This window comes from Corvus brachyrhynchos, unplaced genomic scaffold (assembly GCF_000691975.1).
Source record: "Corvus brachyrhynchos isolate BGI_N302 unplaced genomic scaffold, ASM69197v1 scaffold150, whole genome shotgun sequence".
Classification (NCBI taxonomy): domain Eukaryota; kingdom Metazoa; phylum Chordata; class Aves; order Passeriformes; family Corvidae; genus Corvus; species Corvus brachyrhynchos.
This window is the reverse complement of record NW_008236162.1, coordinates 831,602-848,705: the sequence shown is the minus strand read 5'-3', so window position 1 is coordinate 848,705 and position 17,104 is coordinate 831,602. Positions and strand designations below refer to the sequence as shown.

Here is a 17,104-nt window from a genome sequence, read left to right as displayed (position 1 = left end):
TAAATTGTGACCGATCTGGGGGAGGCAGCAGCTTCTGCAGCCAGAGCAGAGCCCATGGCCCAGGGACGCAGCTGCCGGGGAGGGGACAGGACATGGGGCAGGGTGGGAAGCCTTGCAGGAGTCTCTGACCTGGGCCCAGGTGGTCTGTGTGCGTTCCAGCAGCAGCGAAGTGACACCAAGTCAGGATCATCACAGGATGGTTTGGGTGGGAGGCAACTTTCAGCCCATCCACTTCACCCTCTGCCATGGGCAGGGACACTTTCCACTGTCCCAGGGTGCTCCAAACCCCGTCCAACCTGGCCTTGGGCACTTCCAGGGATCCAGGGGCAGCCACAGCTCCTCTGGGAATTCCATCCCAGCCCCTCTTCATCCTCACAGGGTAGAATTTCTCCCCAATATCCCCTCTAACCCTGCCTTCTGTCAGTTTGAAGCCATTGCCCCTTGCCCTGGCCCTCCAGGCCTTGTCCCAAGTGCCTCTCCAGCTCTCTTGGAGCCTCTTTAGGGACACCAAACCTTTCCCAAAGCCTTCTCTTCCCCAGGCAGTGCATAACATGACACAGGATCTCTGTTTCTGTACTGGAGCAGCTGAACCTCTGATTCCACCCCCACATACGACCTGGGCACCAAACATGGGTCTTGCTGCCTCAGCGGTAGCTTCTGGTTGCCCCAAGCTAACCCAGGTAGAGCCAGTTTCATTATTACTTTCAATATCAACCAGATTTTAAGACCAAAAATATTTTGCAAATGCTGTTTTGCAGTGAAGCAGAAGCGGGCAGGCGTATCCACAACCCAGAATTTTTCTCAGCAAATTAATGCTTCTCTCCTTTAGTGAAAAACAACTAAATAACATTCTCAAAGAACTTTCTGGCTGAAGTCACTGGCAGATGAAAAATAATGAAAGGCTTCTAAATGCCCAAATCACGCTCAATTTTTTGGTTTGTTTCCTCATTTAAATGCAGTGTATCTGCTGCTTTCCCATTTTGTGGTGAGACAAAAGGCGAACCAAATCCCAGATTAGGGAATCAGCTGTGTAAGGCTGAGTGTAAAAATGGGTAAACAATAACAATTCCTGTTTGCTGCAACTCCTGGCTCTCTCCAAATGGAATGCAAGGGCTGTGCCAAAGTCTGATAAAAATAGAAAAGAGCCAGTGTCAGAGTCTGTCCCTTGCTCTTTTTTTGGGGTGGGATCTGCATGTTAATTTATTAATGTAGCCTTTTTTGGTTCATCAGTGGAGAGACTCGTGGTTGCCTTGGAATAACACACAGTGAAAGAAAATGAAGGAGCTTTCACAGCACAGAGACTTTGCTATCTAAAGACCCCACTACACACTGGCTTTTGGAGAATCATGGAATGATTTGGGTTGGAAGGGACATGAAAGATCATCTAATTCCAACCCTGTGCCATGCCCAGGGACACCTTCCACTATCCCAGGTTGCTCCAGCCTGGCCTTGGACACTTCCAGGGATGGAGCAGCCACAGCTTCTCAGGGAATTCCATCCCAGCCCCTCACCACCTTTACGGGGAGGAATTCCTTCCCAATATCTAATCCAAGTCTACCCTCCTTCACCTCAAAGCCATTCCCCTCTGTGTTATCAGTGCATGCCCTGGGAAAAAACTCCCTCTCCAGCCTCCCTGTAGGGTGTGTTTGACACTTAGGGGCCACAGAAATCTCTGTCCTTCTATTGCAGCCACCCAGTTGCCTCTGTAGCTCAGAAATATTTCCTAATCTTTCCTGTTGGCTACCTGAGTATCTAGGAAAAGGGAAAAAATATTTTATTTTCCAAATCCTTGAAGAATGGTGTTCATCCCCACAGAATCCTAAGAACATGTCCCTTTCTTCCAACCTTTAATATTCAGTGATGTTGTTGTGATCAATTTCAGTGGCTGATGCATCTGGTAATGAGCAGAAGGCATTTTCAAACCTGGTGACAAAGTGGTTTGTTCAGTGCTGAGCCCTCAGGATGGATAGCTCAGGTCAGACGAACTCAAAGGAGAAATACCACAAAGATTTCATGGGTTTTTTTTTAAACAATGACCATAATTAATCAGAAGATTAAACAAGAGTGGTGAATTATCTCTTTCTTAGGGCATATGGTACAAGTTCCTTATGAGCAGTGAGTGCAGGGAGAGCAGGTGGAGCTGGGATGAGCATTTCCATGCAATCCTTGACCATTTGGTGACCGCCAGTTTGTGTCACCTCAAGTTTGGACACTTGGACACCATCATCCAGGGCTGAGAAAACAGAACGATTGCACCTAATTCTCAGAGCAAACCTTTCCAATCCTCTCACTTCAGGCCAGGTGGAATCACAGGTGCCATCCAGGTGTCCTCCAGCAGAGCTGGAGGGTGAACAGCTGCTGAGATACTAAGTTTTCCTTGAAATGAATTCTCTGTGCTATTCACTGGCCTTAATGTCTTCCATTGCACACTGTCAGGAATTAAATGGTGAATAGTGGCAAACCTGATTAAAGTTTAAAGGTTTGCCTTACATTGTCTCCCTGCACTCTGTGCTGGAGGAACAGTAAAGAAAGCTTCAATAGGTCTTTTAATGCATTTTGAATCATGGGTTGAGTAAATGATGCTGGAATTCCTGCTTTGTTTTCAAAAGGTTGAGGACACTCAGTGTCAGTAGCACAATTCAATTGCTTCTTGTAAAATTAAATAAAATAAAATGCACTATGAGACTCTCAAGATCCTTTGCCATTAAATATTTCATCACTCACCCCTGGAAATGTCAGGATTACATTTTCTTCCCTCATCATTTATTTTCCTGTTTGTCAGCTGGAAGTTTCTTCAGCTCTGAGAGATAAGTTTGCCACGTCCCTCCTGGTGAGTAAGTGCCAATTCACTCTCAAAGATGTAATTTGACTTCGTCATTTGTCACAAGAGCTGCCTGATTATGGGTTGTTTAAAAAGCAGCCCTGATGTCGTGCGTTGTTTCACTGATGGAACAGCAGAGAGGGTTTTGGAACCTCCCAGATTGTAAAAACTTGTGTTGTTTATTCTGCATCATCACTGCCAGCACCATGGGAATCAGATCCTGTATATTTGTGTGACCCATGAACCCTTTGTGGTGTTAAAATCCATCTCAGCTACAAATCCATCTCTGCTATAAATCCATCTCTGCTACTGAATCTTGTAGCTCTGTTTATGTTTGCTGCTTTTTTTCCCTCTTTCTATTTTGTGTAGCTCAAATGTGGTGACTGAGGCAGAGCACAGAGGTCAGGTGGGGGTAATGCTGCTTCAGCGTATGGGGGAGATCAGGGATGTGTCCACAGAGAATCCCAGATTGGTTTGGGTTGGAAAGGACCTTAAATCCCATTCAGTGCCACCCCTGCTATCAGCAGGGGCACTTTCCAGCATCCCAGGTTGCTCCAAGCCCCATCCAACCTGGCCTTGGATCCAGGGAGAGCCACAGCTGCTCTGGGAATTCCATCCCAGATCCTCACCATCCTCACAGGGAGGAATTCCTTCCCAATATCCCATCCATCCCTGCCCTCTGGCAGTGGGAAGCCATTCCCCCTTGTTCTGTAATTCTCTTGTCCCAAGTCCCTCTCCAGCTCTTGGAGCCCCTTCAGGCTGGGAACAGGGAGAATGCTCTGGTTACAGGGAAGCAAAGCTCAAAACTCACGTCCTGGGATCTGCCCTGAAGGGGTCAAGCCAGAGGGCAGCAGCTCTTCCAGAGCCATAAAGACCCAGAGGATGAAGCACAGAGGAGCACTGATACCCCAAAGGGAATTAACTGTGTACTAGGGCCTCCCTCCATCTCTCATGGCTCACAAACATTGATAAATATGTTACATTTTGTGTTTCAAAGACCGGTGTTAGCTCTAAACCTCATTCCCTAAGACAAGTGTTCTATACTGCATCTCAGGTCAAGACACAATCCACCCTCTGGAAAGTGTATTTATAAATACAAGTATTTATATATTGTATATATATATATATACATATGTATTGCTGCAGACATTTGACAGCTGTCCCCTGTACACACATGAACTCTCCCAGCATGTCTCATATGCTCTCACTGCTCCCTTATGGGAAGTATTTTTTATGGAACAAGACATGGGATTAAGGAACCCTTGGACAGTAGGAAATTATCCTGGACTCTGCACAATCAATTAACACAACCAGTGCAGAAAAAGCAGTGATGTGAGGAAGTCTTGCGCTTTCCAGCTGTGCCTCCCCAGGGCCTGGAATATTGTGGCTGTTCCAGAGGGAAAATGAGAGGGACTTTGCTCTTGGCTATCCCTGATCCATAATAAACAGACATAGAAGGAGGAGCGAGTTTGTTTTCCCTTCCAAACCCCTGAATTCAGATCTCTGTGGCACCAGGAGGGTGTTTGGGCACAGGTGACCCAACTGACCCAAGGGATATCCCACACCATAGGTTGTCTGGAAACACTGCTTTGATAATTTGGATTATTTCAGACCTAATTTATGCTCTGTTTCATATTGTACCCACTTAGGATGGATGATATTTCTGGCAAATGTCTCAGCAAGCAACTATTTCCAGATTCACTGCAGGCAGCTGCAGATTTAGAAAGCTGATAAAAAACCATGGGAAGGTAAACTGAGGTTTTGTTACCCGTGTAAACCCAAATAATCACATTGTTCCACAAATTAATGAAATTGCCACTCCAATTCCAGCTCCCAAGCTGTTACTGCAGTGGAATGGGTCTGGATCCCATTGCTGACATTTTTGAGATATTTGATACTTGCCCCAAAGCCCTCGCTCTTGAAGTCATTCACTTACAATAAAATAATAATTTTCCTTTAAAAATTAAAAAACCAACCAGAGAATAGTTTGAGAAGCTGGGTCTGTCTCAGGCTGCCTCATGAGTTTGTTGTCTGTCATGATTTTGTAATCCCTGGAGTTAGAAATAAGGAATTATCTCCTTCAGCAAGAGCCGAGTGTCTCTCCCGTTATCCGAATTGCAGACAAATCCTGGCATTTGCTCAGTGGGGTGGGAAAATCATTCACCACGGCCTTTCCATCACTCCCCAACCCTGAATTGTGCTGTGACATTCGAGAGCGAGTGAAAAATGACACTCCTGCTTTGTTTACTCTGGGGACTCGAAAGTGGTGGCTGCACAACAAGGGACATTGTGAGACAAGGATGAGGCTCCTGTGACAGGTGACACACACAGGAGAAGCAGAGCACAGCTAATCCACCTTCCCTCCCTTGTTTTCAGTATAAATGGTTTTTAACATTGAATCCTCCCCTCCTTTGCTGTGTTCTGAGTCACTGGGACGTATTTCAGGATTTGGGAAATGGTGGAGAAATGTTGGCCCAGGGATGTCCATGGGATCTTTGCCATTAGCTGAGTTATCAACCCAGACCAACAGCACCTTTGCAGTCTATGATTATGAAAAATGCCCCTTGTGATCAGCAAAAAACCTAAAAAAACCCTTGCCATGGAAATGTCTTGGCTGTTTATCTTCATGGCTGAAGTTCTCCCCATTCAGTGGTTTAACTCACACGCACACTTGTGCTCTGTGACTCAAGGAGTGCAAACATTCTTCTTCTCCCTGAGATGAGAAAGAGGTGGGGCTTTATTCTGGGGTTTCTTTTCACTTTTATTTCTTTTTTTCTCTCTTTATCACTGAGAGAACCCTGAAATATTCATGTGGGGAGTCTGTGTTGGTGTATGTTGCTACTCTAAGCCTTGTGACCCTCTGAGAGGTCACGTTGTGTCAATGGCAGAGATGGAAAAATGTACTTTATTTTTCTGGTTTATGTCTAATGAAAGCAGAGTGGTTCTCTTTGACTCCAGTTAAAAAAACTGCCACAAAATAGTAATAGAAGCCAACTGCAGACAGGATTAGAGGATTCCCTTGACAGTGTTTGTGTCAGTTCACAAGACTAATTTACTCCTTTACCACAAACACAAACACCCTCCAGAGGATCCTCTTTTTTGCTCTCTTAATCACGAGAATGATTGACAAATGCTAAAAGCCTTCCTCTCCCTTGCCCCGTTTAGGATTTTTTTCCCCTGTGGCCTCCTGGCTCAGACTTTCCATTTTATTTCCTCCTGTTTCTGAAAGCGATGCCTACACCCAGAGCTGAGCCACAGAAAATGGACCACAAGCAAAGCTCTGGGATCTTGTTCTCTTCTGAGGGTTCATGAAGATAAATCATCAATCCCAGCCCAGGACCATTTTTGCAACACCCCCAGCCCTTTTTTCCATCAGTTCTGTGCATGTTTCACCTCAAAAAAACCTCCAAGTACTGTCTTTTATGTTGCTGAAAAGAAACTTTTTAAAGAATTTCCAGAACAACACATAAATGTCTTCCAGTTACAGGACAACGTCTGTTCTGTCACTTGTAACATGAAAACTTTTCATCACTGGGGGCTTTCACCGATTTCTGGGCTCTTACAGCTCTGAGCCTTTCTGTGTCTGTCCTCCTATCTATATATATCCTATATTCCTTTCCAGGAATTGCAAGAGGAGAACAAAAAGCCAGAAATGCAGGTTGTAGTTGGGAATGCCAGAGCCCAACAAGCTCTGATTGCCCAAATGAGCTGCATCTGAGCCTCTCCCCACAAACCCCCTGCCCCTTGGCCCAGGAGCTGCAGATAAGCTCAGGCTCTTCTCTTTAACCCTCTCTGAGAGGCTCAAAATTGCTCTTTCCTAGCTCTGTTTTGTTTTGGTTTTTGTTTGCCTGGTGGTTACTGGACTGTCAGTTGAAGCTGTCATTGATGCCAGCCCTGCTTGGTTCTGCTCACAGGAATGAAAACCTGACTTCTTCCAGGGGAAATCAAAGTTCTGACAACCTTGTGTTACAGAAGTTTTGTGAGCAGTGAGTTCACACTCCAGCATGCAGAGAAAAAGCAAGTATTAGCTTCAATTATCTTCCTGCAACAGGATTATAATTTCCTGGTTTTTTCCCACAAACATCAAGCCAAGTGAGAAGAAGGTGTGTTGGATTATTGGGCTGAAGGACTTTGCACAGACCCTTTGGAACGAAACTCAATCCAAGATAGTAAGAAAAAACCCATTCCTTACAGACTGCAACCGGTACCTTTACACCTCAATTTCAATTCAGATAATTTCTTATGGCAGGGATACTCCAGTTGTTGCTCCAGTTATTTTCAGCAGCATCAGCCAACATGGATATTGTGCCTTTCTCGATATCCTTCTGTCTCTCCTGCCCTTGCCATATCTACACCTCAAAGGTTTCTACCCTGCTTTATTATACACTTCAGTAAAGCTGGTGTTTCTTGTTTGGATGCAGTTCTTGGCTGGTAGAGTGGATGTTAATGGATGTGGATATCTTGAAGGTGCTGTAAATCAAAGTGAAATTAATGTAGGTTTGGGGAAGTTGTTCTGCATGGAATGATGAGCACAGTTGTCTGAAGAGGTTTTTGTAGCAGTTTAAGAGTGTCTGTCTCGTGGGCAATCTGCATTGGGAGTGGTCTGGCTGATGGAATCATGGAATTATAGGCATTTAGGTTGGAAAAGACCTCTTGGATCATTGAGTCCAGCCGTCCAAGTCCACCATTAAACCATGTCCCTGCATGGCACCTTCACATCTGTCAAATCCCTCCAGAACTGGTTGATGGGACCATGTTTTGGTCTGTTCCATAGCCACAAAGCTGCAGAGCTGGTGAAAGCTCTGGTTGCCCAGCCAGGCATGCAGTGAGCTCCACCAGGGTTTCAACAAGGAGGATTTTATACATCTGGAAAGTCAGATCCCTGCTACAAGATCCTGCCAGGATCACTTCCCTTCCCTATCCCAACTGGACCTGGCTGCAGGACAGACCTGAAAGTGCTCTGCATCAAGATGTGTGTCCTTGGCTTTTCTGAGGACTTTTTTTAGTGCCACTTCTCTGTTTAATCAGTTTTTTTGTCTTTAAACAAAAGCAGCAAATAGGTTTTGAAAGCCCTATTATATATGCTTTAAAAATAACCCAGTAACCCCCCAAAATTAGGGAAACAAACCTCCAGAGTTTCCTTACAAGGGATCAAAGGAAGATGCAAAGCCATTCTGGAGCCCAGAAGATTTCTTAAATCCAAAGCAAATTAATTAACAACAGCTCTGTGTGGGCAACCACATTTGCAGATGAAAAGTGTGTTTAATGCATTCTCCCAAACCCTTCTTGGGTATGTTTCAGTCATCTTGGCAAGCAGCATTCCAACGTGCTGACATCCTGGCCAGCACGAGCCAGGCCCTTCAGGGCTCCTCCTTAGGAAACAGTTCCAATCCAGCACTTCCCAGTATTGACCAAGAGGAAAAAACTGTGAATTTTTGGGGTTTTCTCATTAGCAACAGGTTTTTGTGTGTCTTGATAAATCTTGGTAAAACCAATACAGGTTAATTGAAAAAAAAGTTATTTATAAGGTTGAAAAAACAGGAAAAAAAAAAAAGAAAACCCCCCAAATATTTATTTTCATGTTTAGGTAAGGCTGTTTTTTCCTTAATTGTCCATATTGTCTTACTTACTTACTTACTAAAGCTTCCATAAAATCTTACTTTATTTTTCCTGTACAGCATAAGCCCTTTCCATAAGAAAAGCCCTGAAATTGACCAAGTCATAGATTTTAGTTTCCATGTTTGAAAAACCAATATTTAATGGCAGAGTGCAGCTCAGTGAGATGAGCCACATCCCTCACCCTCAGCTATAGGTGTGAAATTAGTATTCTGCTTTTACATCCTGCAACTGCATCAAAGGTAACTGAGCAAGGTTTAATTAAAATTCTAATTACTTCTTTATATTCCGTCAAAGCAGAACAAATCCCCAGCTTTGCTCCCCTTTGGAATGACAACTGGAGAATAAATATTCATCTCCAGCATGGTGGCTGAGCCAGTGTTTGGCCAGTGGGCTCAATGGGTTCCCAGAAAAGATGCAAACCAGAGAAGTATAAAATTAGTTGGAAGGATCCTCACTGCTGTCTCCTGACTAGTCATATGAAAAATGGGATAAAAAGATTAATTTTGTTTGGTGTTATGGTATCTCACAGGGTGAATTGCCTGATAGGAAGCTGATATTTTTTTCCTTAGAGTGGGAATCATCAGTGCTGAGCACTCCAGGAGATCTGTGAACAGCTACTCCAACCCTGAATGTATTTATATCCTGACATTTATACGTTTAAGTCACCTGGCTTCAAACATAAACATACAGACCCCTAAAGATCCTGTTCCTGCAGCAGAGATGGTCACAATATCTGCTCTAGTTCACAAAGAGGATTTTCTACATGGAAAAACTACAAGATTGTTTCCCTGGTTTTCAGAATTTTGTTTCTCACCACCAGACACGTTTGGTCTGATTTGAGACTCACGTTTTTTTCACGCTCCCTGCTTTGTGGTGGTGACTGTTTTGGGTTTTGACAGCTTTTCAGGAGAAAATTGTTCCCTTGGAGCTTTTCTGATCAGCGTTACCACACCCAGCCACAAGTATAGCCCTCCCTGCCGGGAAGGCATTGGGAGACACACAGGGGTTGGCTCTACTTACCAAGAGGCATTACTACAAAAAATGGGAGCCAGCAGAGGACGAAGCATCCCACAACTATTCCCAGGGTCTTGGCAGCTTTCTTTTCCCTGGAGAACTTGAGCAGGCGCACAGAGAAGTGGTGCTTGCTCTTGGGGTTGGGCGCAGAGCCGCTCACGCCGGGTACGTTCTTGCGGTGGATGCGGAGGGTCACCTCCTCGGAATGAGATTTCTCTGTCTTCAGCCCAGAGGTCAGCCCTTTGTTTTCCCTTTTGGCCACCACATAGACCCGGCAGTACATCACCAGGATGATGGTCAGGGGGAGGTAGAAGGAGCCCAGTGCTGAGAACAAGACATAGCCGGGCTCCTCGGTGATCTGGCAGATAGTCTCATCCTTCGGGGCTGGCTCCTTCCAGCCGAAAAGGGGCCCAATGGAAATGACCAGGGACAGTGCCCAGACACACAGCAGGGCCAGGAGGCCCCTCCTCTCTGTCACTATGCTGGGGTACCTCAGTGGGTAGCTCACCCCAATGTATCGGTCGATGGAGATGATGCAGAGGCTCATGATGGAAGCAGTGCAGCAAAGCACGTCAACGGCTGCCCAGATGTTGCAGAAGATTCTCCCAAAGACCCAGTAGCCCAAAATCTCCATGGTAGCTGAGAAGGGCAGGACAGTGGAAGTCAGGAGGAGGTCAGCTACAGCCAGATTGATGATGTAATAGTGGGTGACACTCTGGAGGTGTCTGTGGCAGGCTACAGACAGGATAACCAGGATATTACCCAAAACCCCAAAAACAATCAGCCCCCCTAGAATAACACCCAGCAAGATGGCCTTGGAAATGTTCACGGGCCCCATGGAGTGGGTGCAGTTGGAGCACTCAGACGAGTTTCCAGGGAGGAAAGCCATGGCTGGTAATGTCCATATGAGTCCACTGAACTTCACCTTTCCAGGCAGGACCAGTGACAAGATCAGTTCTTGGAAGGTCCTACAGGCAACATTTGCCTGACCTTGCTGGGGAAAAGAGTTTTGAAGAACGTCTTAAAATTGCAGCACCAGCAGCAATGAGAAAGATGCAGAAACATATTAGAAAACCTACCTTTGCTCCTAAGCTTTCACCAGTATAGCACAGTTGATTCCCTCCAGTTCCAAGTCAAATTTAACTCCTTCTGCATTTTCCTTGGGGTGCACAAGTGAGGCTACGCAAACCTGAGGCTGTTTATCTCACTTTCCAGGGTTATGTGATGAGAAATATTGGAGCTGCAGGTTAAAATCATTTCCATCTTTTGGGAAAGGTTGTGTATTTAAGGAAAGTAAATATTCCAAGGGGTCTCCAATTTAAGTTTCTCCTGGGAGGAAATCACTGATGCTTTGAATTGCCTAGTATTAGTCCTGATTCTGCCTTAAAACTGGCTTAGAAACCTGACTGGGTGGAGGTTGCTGCTGCGTCTGCTCAGCAATTTTGTTTGAGATACCCATCACTCCCCATCCTCATCATCTGGGCTGTCAGTCAGAGCTTTCCATGTGTGGAGCATTCATCAGTCGAGGTCCTGGGCTGCAAATTAAAGCTCATTTACATCAGCTTCTGGCTTGCTCTGAGGGGAAGGGTGCAGTTTGCCGTGTGCACAGGGCTGTGCTCTTGTGCTCTCTGCAGATCCTCACCCCCCTGGAGAAGACAAAAACATGAACAATGTGATTCCCAGAAGCAACACTCGCTGCTAGGGTTCCCATATAAGAATAGAGCAGGAGGCTATTTTAGGGAGCTTTCCTCAGGCTGGCTCCAGCCAGTGGAACCAACCTTTTCCAGCCCAGCATTATTTAACAGCAACTGAGAGATCCATGTGGGTTTTCCTTCCTGAATTCTCCCTCCTTTATGGGGATAGGCATCAATTCTAATTATCAGCTCACCTGAAGAGACCAGTTCTAGGTGAGAAAGAAGCTTGCAGGACACAATTCAGGACTACACAAACTGTGCAGCGGATTTAGAAGCCCAGAATTTAATCTCAGGTTTCTTTATTAAGCAAGACCTTTCCCCACTGAATTTTTAGTCCAGCTGAGCTGCCCATTTTGAAAATCTATAGGGAAAAGCAACTCCAAAGCCAAGCAGAAGATGTTGCAAGGAGCAAGTCTCCTAGTAAGTGACACAACATTTCAGAGTATCTGGAAGCCAAGCTCAGCCTTTGCTGACTAAATATGGAGAAAAGGTACCTCAGATGGAAAAGTGAGGATTAGCCTGGGAACCGAGACCTGGAGGGCATGGAGAGGAGAGCTGCAAGTGGGGGCTGCAAAACGTTTCCCAACACCTCCATATGGATACAGAATTCCCATCCCAAATATTAATCAGAGATGAAAAACCACCACTAAGACTGTGGCTGTAAAACCCCAGATGAGGAAGGACACTCTAAGTGTCCTTTGGGATGAGTCTCTCAGATCACACTTTAAGCAGCAACAACCATCCCATTTACAAACTTCCACGCTAAACTTTCCTGCAGGCAAAAGCATTTCAAACTCTGAAGCCCCAAAATTCCCAGTTCACAGGCAGGGAGGAGGGGGGAGGGGGAGATGGATAGGTATCACACTGCGGGAATTTTACTTCAGCACACTAAAATGAAATTGGATCTTTTATTTTCTTTCCTACCAGACGGAATAAGTTGAGGAATAATCCCAAGGAAGAAAAGGACAGGTTATACTAAGCACATCCATGAAAAGTGAGTATAACTGTGGTCATTACAGGGTGCAAACTAAGGTCATTATATAGGGCTGAAAGAAAATGTAGAAATTATTAATTTGAATTTTAAGCACATGAAGAAAAACTTCCCAGCGAGACAAGATGCAGCAGAAAAGATTGAGAGAGGTTTCCATGCTAAAAACCAAATAATGCCCAGCCTGTGGAGATAGCTGATGCTGGGAAGAGCAGACCCCAGGCTCCCGTGCCTGCCCCACACTCACCTCTTTAGTCTCTAGAAGGCAGCACAGCTTCTCTGAGCATCTGGGAAGGAGATTCTCAGCACAGCAGGCTCGTTTCTTCACGCAGGGATGGGATTCTGCGCCTAGAAATCCTCTGCTTTCCTCCCTTTATTTCCCCACCGGTATTTCAGCAGCTGGCAGGGGGGCTGATTCCCTGTATCCCGCGGCTGTGAGGGGCTGGCTCCAGGTTCTCTGGAGGGATCCGTGCCCCGTTCAGAGCTCAGCTCCACACCGGGAAGGAGCAGCAGGAACTTTGCTGCCCTGCTGATGTAGCAGAGCCGCAGCAGCCTTGCCATTACCGTAATTCCCTGCCACTCCCGTATTGCCCAGAAAGAAAGAGCACTCTCAAGTGTGGCTTTAAATCTTCTTTTCTTTTTTCTTTTTTTTTTTTTTCCACTCAAACTCTCAGTTCCTGCAGAGACCAGAGACTGGAAGGCAGAAAACAAGCTCCTGTTTATAAGATAACACGTAAGAGAATTTCCTGCAGGACAAATGGAACAAGGAGATGAAGGCAGGACACACTGCTCGTGGATTCTGCGTGGTGGGACAAAGCACAACTGACTGGAGATGGAGGTTTAAGGAAGAAATTCCTCCAGGAGAATGTGATGTTGAAGGGAGGTTGATTTTTCACGTGGCTTTTAATTTCATTTAAAAAAAAATTGGTGGAAGTCCCTGGTGAAGAACAGATACAAAAGTGATGTCCTGAAGTGAAGCAGACACAGAGTGGGATTTCACAGCCAAAGGCCAGCAAACGCTGTAGCCACAAGGAAGCATTGCCTGTTCTTGCATGACAGACTCTCCACCTCCTCCTCTTGGGCAGTACTTTGAGAGGGAAAGTTCGGGATTTTGGGTTCAAGAGTTTCATGGACAGAGGCAAATTTGAGTGATGCTCAGATTCCCCCAGGAGAGTACTGAAAGCAGATCTGGGCTTGTCAGCAGCCCTGATCACTCTTCCAACAAATTCAGAGTGCCTGCTTGCTCCTGGGATAGTCATTGCTACTGGAGGGAAAATTTAAAAAGCAGCTCCCAGGAATGTGCAGTTTGTGCAGGCTGGGCAAAGAGTTTGGGACAGTGTAGTGACCCTTGAGGCAGCTTCAGCTACACCATCATTTGCTGTCTGTTTGGGAGTAAAAAACCCCATGAGAGGAAACTGCAAAGTGAGGGGGCAAAAAAAAAAAAAAAAAAAGAAAAGAATTCAAACTAATTTTGCAAACTGCAAAAATGAGGTGACTTTTAAATGCTCAGCTGCTGTTTCTCCTCAGTTTTCTTGGCACGTGTGGTCCCTGTTCTGTTGTACATCTAGAGAAGGTGTTACACTAGTTTTTGGAGACTGCTTGGAGGTCTCCTCCTTCCCTGAGTAACAAAGGGTACTGGGAGAGAGCAAACTCTAAATGGATGAAGGGAATCTTTCATTACTAAAGACCCTTAAAGGCTGTGATTCAGCAGGTTTATTTTAGATGCCTATCTTCAGATGAGGCAACTCTGTTTCCATCGATCCATTGGGAAATGAGTCTAAATGACTGGGGGGAGGGAAGGCAGCTGAATCCCACCCTGGGTTTTGTTTCTACTGGTACATAGACCTTGCCATGCTGGTAGCTTGTTCCAGGCTCTTAAATGCACCATGGAAATAAATAAATTTATATTCATGGCTTTAGTCATTAATATAGTCAAAATAGCAGCTCATCTGTGAGTAATACCCTTGTTAGGGGGCACCTCTCTAGAGTGGATGGAAGCAGAAGAAAGTGACAGCTGATTTTTTCCTAAAATCCTCAGAGAAAAATGAATTTATTGCAGTGAAGAGCTCATACACCTGGAGAGCACCAAGAGCCCAAGGTCCAGACGGTCAATAAACATGGTACAGTGTCCGCAGGAAAAAATGGGCAGGGCAGGATTAGTGTCACATCAACCTTGGTGAAGCAATCTTTGTGCTTGGCTCTGGCAAGACATTGTCTGGAGTTGTCTGTGTCCAGTTTAAAAGTTTTGGATTAATCAAAGTTTGGGGGAAAACAGTGAGAGGGATGCAAGTCTAGAAAACAAAAGGAGGAGCTGTTTCATCCCAAACTTTGCACCTCCAAAGACAGATGAAAGCCTGTCCCTGGGGGTTCTGAGCATCCGCCACTGGAATTTTCTAAGAACATATTAGGCAAGAATCTGTCACAGGGTTTTACTCAGCTTTCATCCTCTACTGAGAAAGGATGAACTGTCCCCTGGTGTTCACAGTGTCACTGAATGGTTTGAGTTGTAAGGGACGCTTAAAGTCATCTATTCCAACCCAAAAGTGTTGTCCCACCCAACATGATTTTCTGAGGTCTCTGAGTTACATAAGGAAGGAACAAAGTCCTGGATGAGCTCCTTGTTCCATCTTTGATCTTTGGCAGGTCCATTTTTGGTGTATCTTTATCTGTGACATAGAGGAAATAATGCTTTTGTCTCCTTTCTCTTATTCATTTGGATTTTAATCCTTCTGAGTAAGGTTTGTACCTGACTCTGCCCAGGTAGCACCCAGAAACCAGATCCTGTGCTTTCTGCGCTGTTAATTATACTCATTAGCAAGGGAGGGTCCCTAGAGAGCTCCAGGAAATCCACAGTTGCTCAGCTCTTTCTGAGCTAAAAAATGCTAAAATCAGAGCCTTGAATCCTGACTTTGGGCAGCAACTGTGTTTTCATTACAAATATCTCATCAAAAGGCCCAAATCCAATTGTTTGTGTGTCTGATGGCATTGGATGAAGTGCGGGTGGTAATTGCTCAGCTCAGTGCCAGACCGTGCAGGCAGCTGGACCAGGAGTGGAGGAACTTCTCTGAGGTGCTCCAGGCCTTGAAATTATTATTTACTTGCCCAGAAAGAAGTGAAAAGGGTTGTTTTGATGAATCATCCCTTAGATTTTAGCAAGGGTTCAACTTCTGCTTGGATAAGAAAGAAGACCCACGCAAAGGCAGGAGATGTTAAATGTTGTCTATTAAACTCGAAGCTGGACTCATTCCACTGTCTTTTAAGACTGGGACAGCCTGAAGCTTTTAGCACAGCTGAGTTGAAGATAAACTGGAAAATTCTGAGTGTTTAGAAAGGAAAAACCCAACCCCGACCCAGCATAGGGACTCAGAGTGAGCATTCAAAATGTGGATTAAAAAAAGTGTTGGGCATAAAAAAAGGCTGAAATTTTCAAACAAGGTAGATCTGTCTGTGATCTCATACTTAATTATACGATGTCCAAGTATTAGAAGTTTCTCCATCTTGGGATTCATAGGGACCTTTTCACCATGTTCCTAAATCACTTAAGCCCAGGCTAGCTAAACAAGATCCATGCTTTTGCATAAACCAAAGCTGCCTCATTAAAACACAGGGTACATTCTTAATTCTCAACAGATGAAGATTTGGGCCACTGGATTTTGTGTACAGTTGCAGGTCTGAAAGCTGCCTAATTACTGAGAGGAGCTGTTAAATGTTTATTTCTATGTAAATCACAAGGAATTTCCTGTTTTGATTTATTACCTGGATGATCTGATAAAATCTGACTACATATGGAGGACAGGGCTATTTTGTAGCCTCAAAAAGATTGATTTTACCTAGTGCTGAAATAAATCTACCCAGAGATGAGTGCTTGTCTCAGTTTTCATCCCTCCTATGTCTTGCTGCATCCTTTCCCATCCTGGCACTGCTGCTTCCCTCGGGTGAGAGTTTACGCTGCTTTTCTGACATTAATCTTTAATATGGAAAATAGTTGGGGAAAATTGCAGATGTGTCTAAATCATGCCTTTCTTGGACTCATTCGAATCCTTCCTTCAGGCTTTTATCTGCTGCCTGCCCACCTGTGAGATGCCACAAGATCCAATGCCCTGGAACACCTCCTTCATCCCACTGACTTGATTCCATCACCAAAGCATCCCCCTTCATCTCCCTTTCCCATTCCAACTTCCATCAAGGCAGAGACCCCTTAGGGCCAGAGCTCTGACCGTGTGGCTCTTTGTGCAACGGAGTTCACAATCCATATAACAGAAATAAACCCAGAGTTCTGCTTTATCTTTCCTGGATTTGAGCTAGATTTAGGTCTGGTCCTGTGCCTCAGCACTCACCACAGGCCTGTAAGATTTCCTTGCCATCCAGGGCACACACTGCAGTAAATCCCTTAGGGAAACATGGCTCTGAAAAATCCCAGGGAAGAAATTCTGTCTTTATTCTTATTCCAGAGGGGCTGGAAGCCACTGTGAACCTGTTGTCCCATGTTGGCTGATTGTCCAGGCTCAGTCCTCTCTTGCCACATGACTTTGTGTATAATTCTGTCATCTCTGATGAGCCTCCACCTCCCTCCTTTGCTCCAACAGCAGGTTGTGTTTAAATAATCCTCCAAGCAGCTCAGTCCATAATGATGCTACATTTGATAGATGGGGCCTCTCAGCTCCAAGCAGTCAGTGGTACTTAGGGATTGTAAATGCAAAGCTCGTGTCACCCACTGCCATCCCTGGGCAGCCACTGTTAGAAAAAAACTTTTTTAGGTTTTCCTTTAGCGATGTATCAGTCTTTCCATAGGCACATATTTACCCATTATTTGCTTATCACCACATCTTGTCTCAGATCCCCTTGGAAGGAAAGGGGCCTGAGCTGATGACAGCAGAAGTCAGCAGCTTGGAAAGGAATGTGGCAGCAGAGCCCTCTTGGCTGTGTGTCCCAGGGAGCAGCACTGGCACGGGCAGCGAGGCGATCCAA

The 17,104-nt window shown here is 45.2% G+C and overlaps 1 protein-coding gene across 2 annotated transcripts in view; it reads right to left on the bottom strand.

Moving 5' to 3' along the window:
- Positions 1-12,682, bottom strand: part of ADRA1A (adrenoceptor alpha 1A) — a 19,382-nt gene extending 6,700 nt beyond the window's left edge. The window contains exons 1-3 of one of the 2 annotated variants that reach the window (XM_008632433.2): positions 12,384-12,682; positions 10,534-11,100; positions 9,461-10,448 (exon numbers count right to left, since the gene is read on the bottom strand). In XM_008632433.2, coding sequence (XP_008630655.1) covers positions 9,461-10,343 — 883 coding nt within the window. In that variant the 5' untranslated portion in view covers positions 10,344-10,448; positions 10,534-11,100; positions 12,384-12,682. Of the gene's footprint in view, positions 1-9,460; positions 11,101-12,383 lie in introns of both variants that reach the window. The other variant, XM_017731606.1, reaches the window with a different exon arrangement.
- Between the last annotated feature and the right edge of the window lie 4,422 nt (positions 12,683-17,104).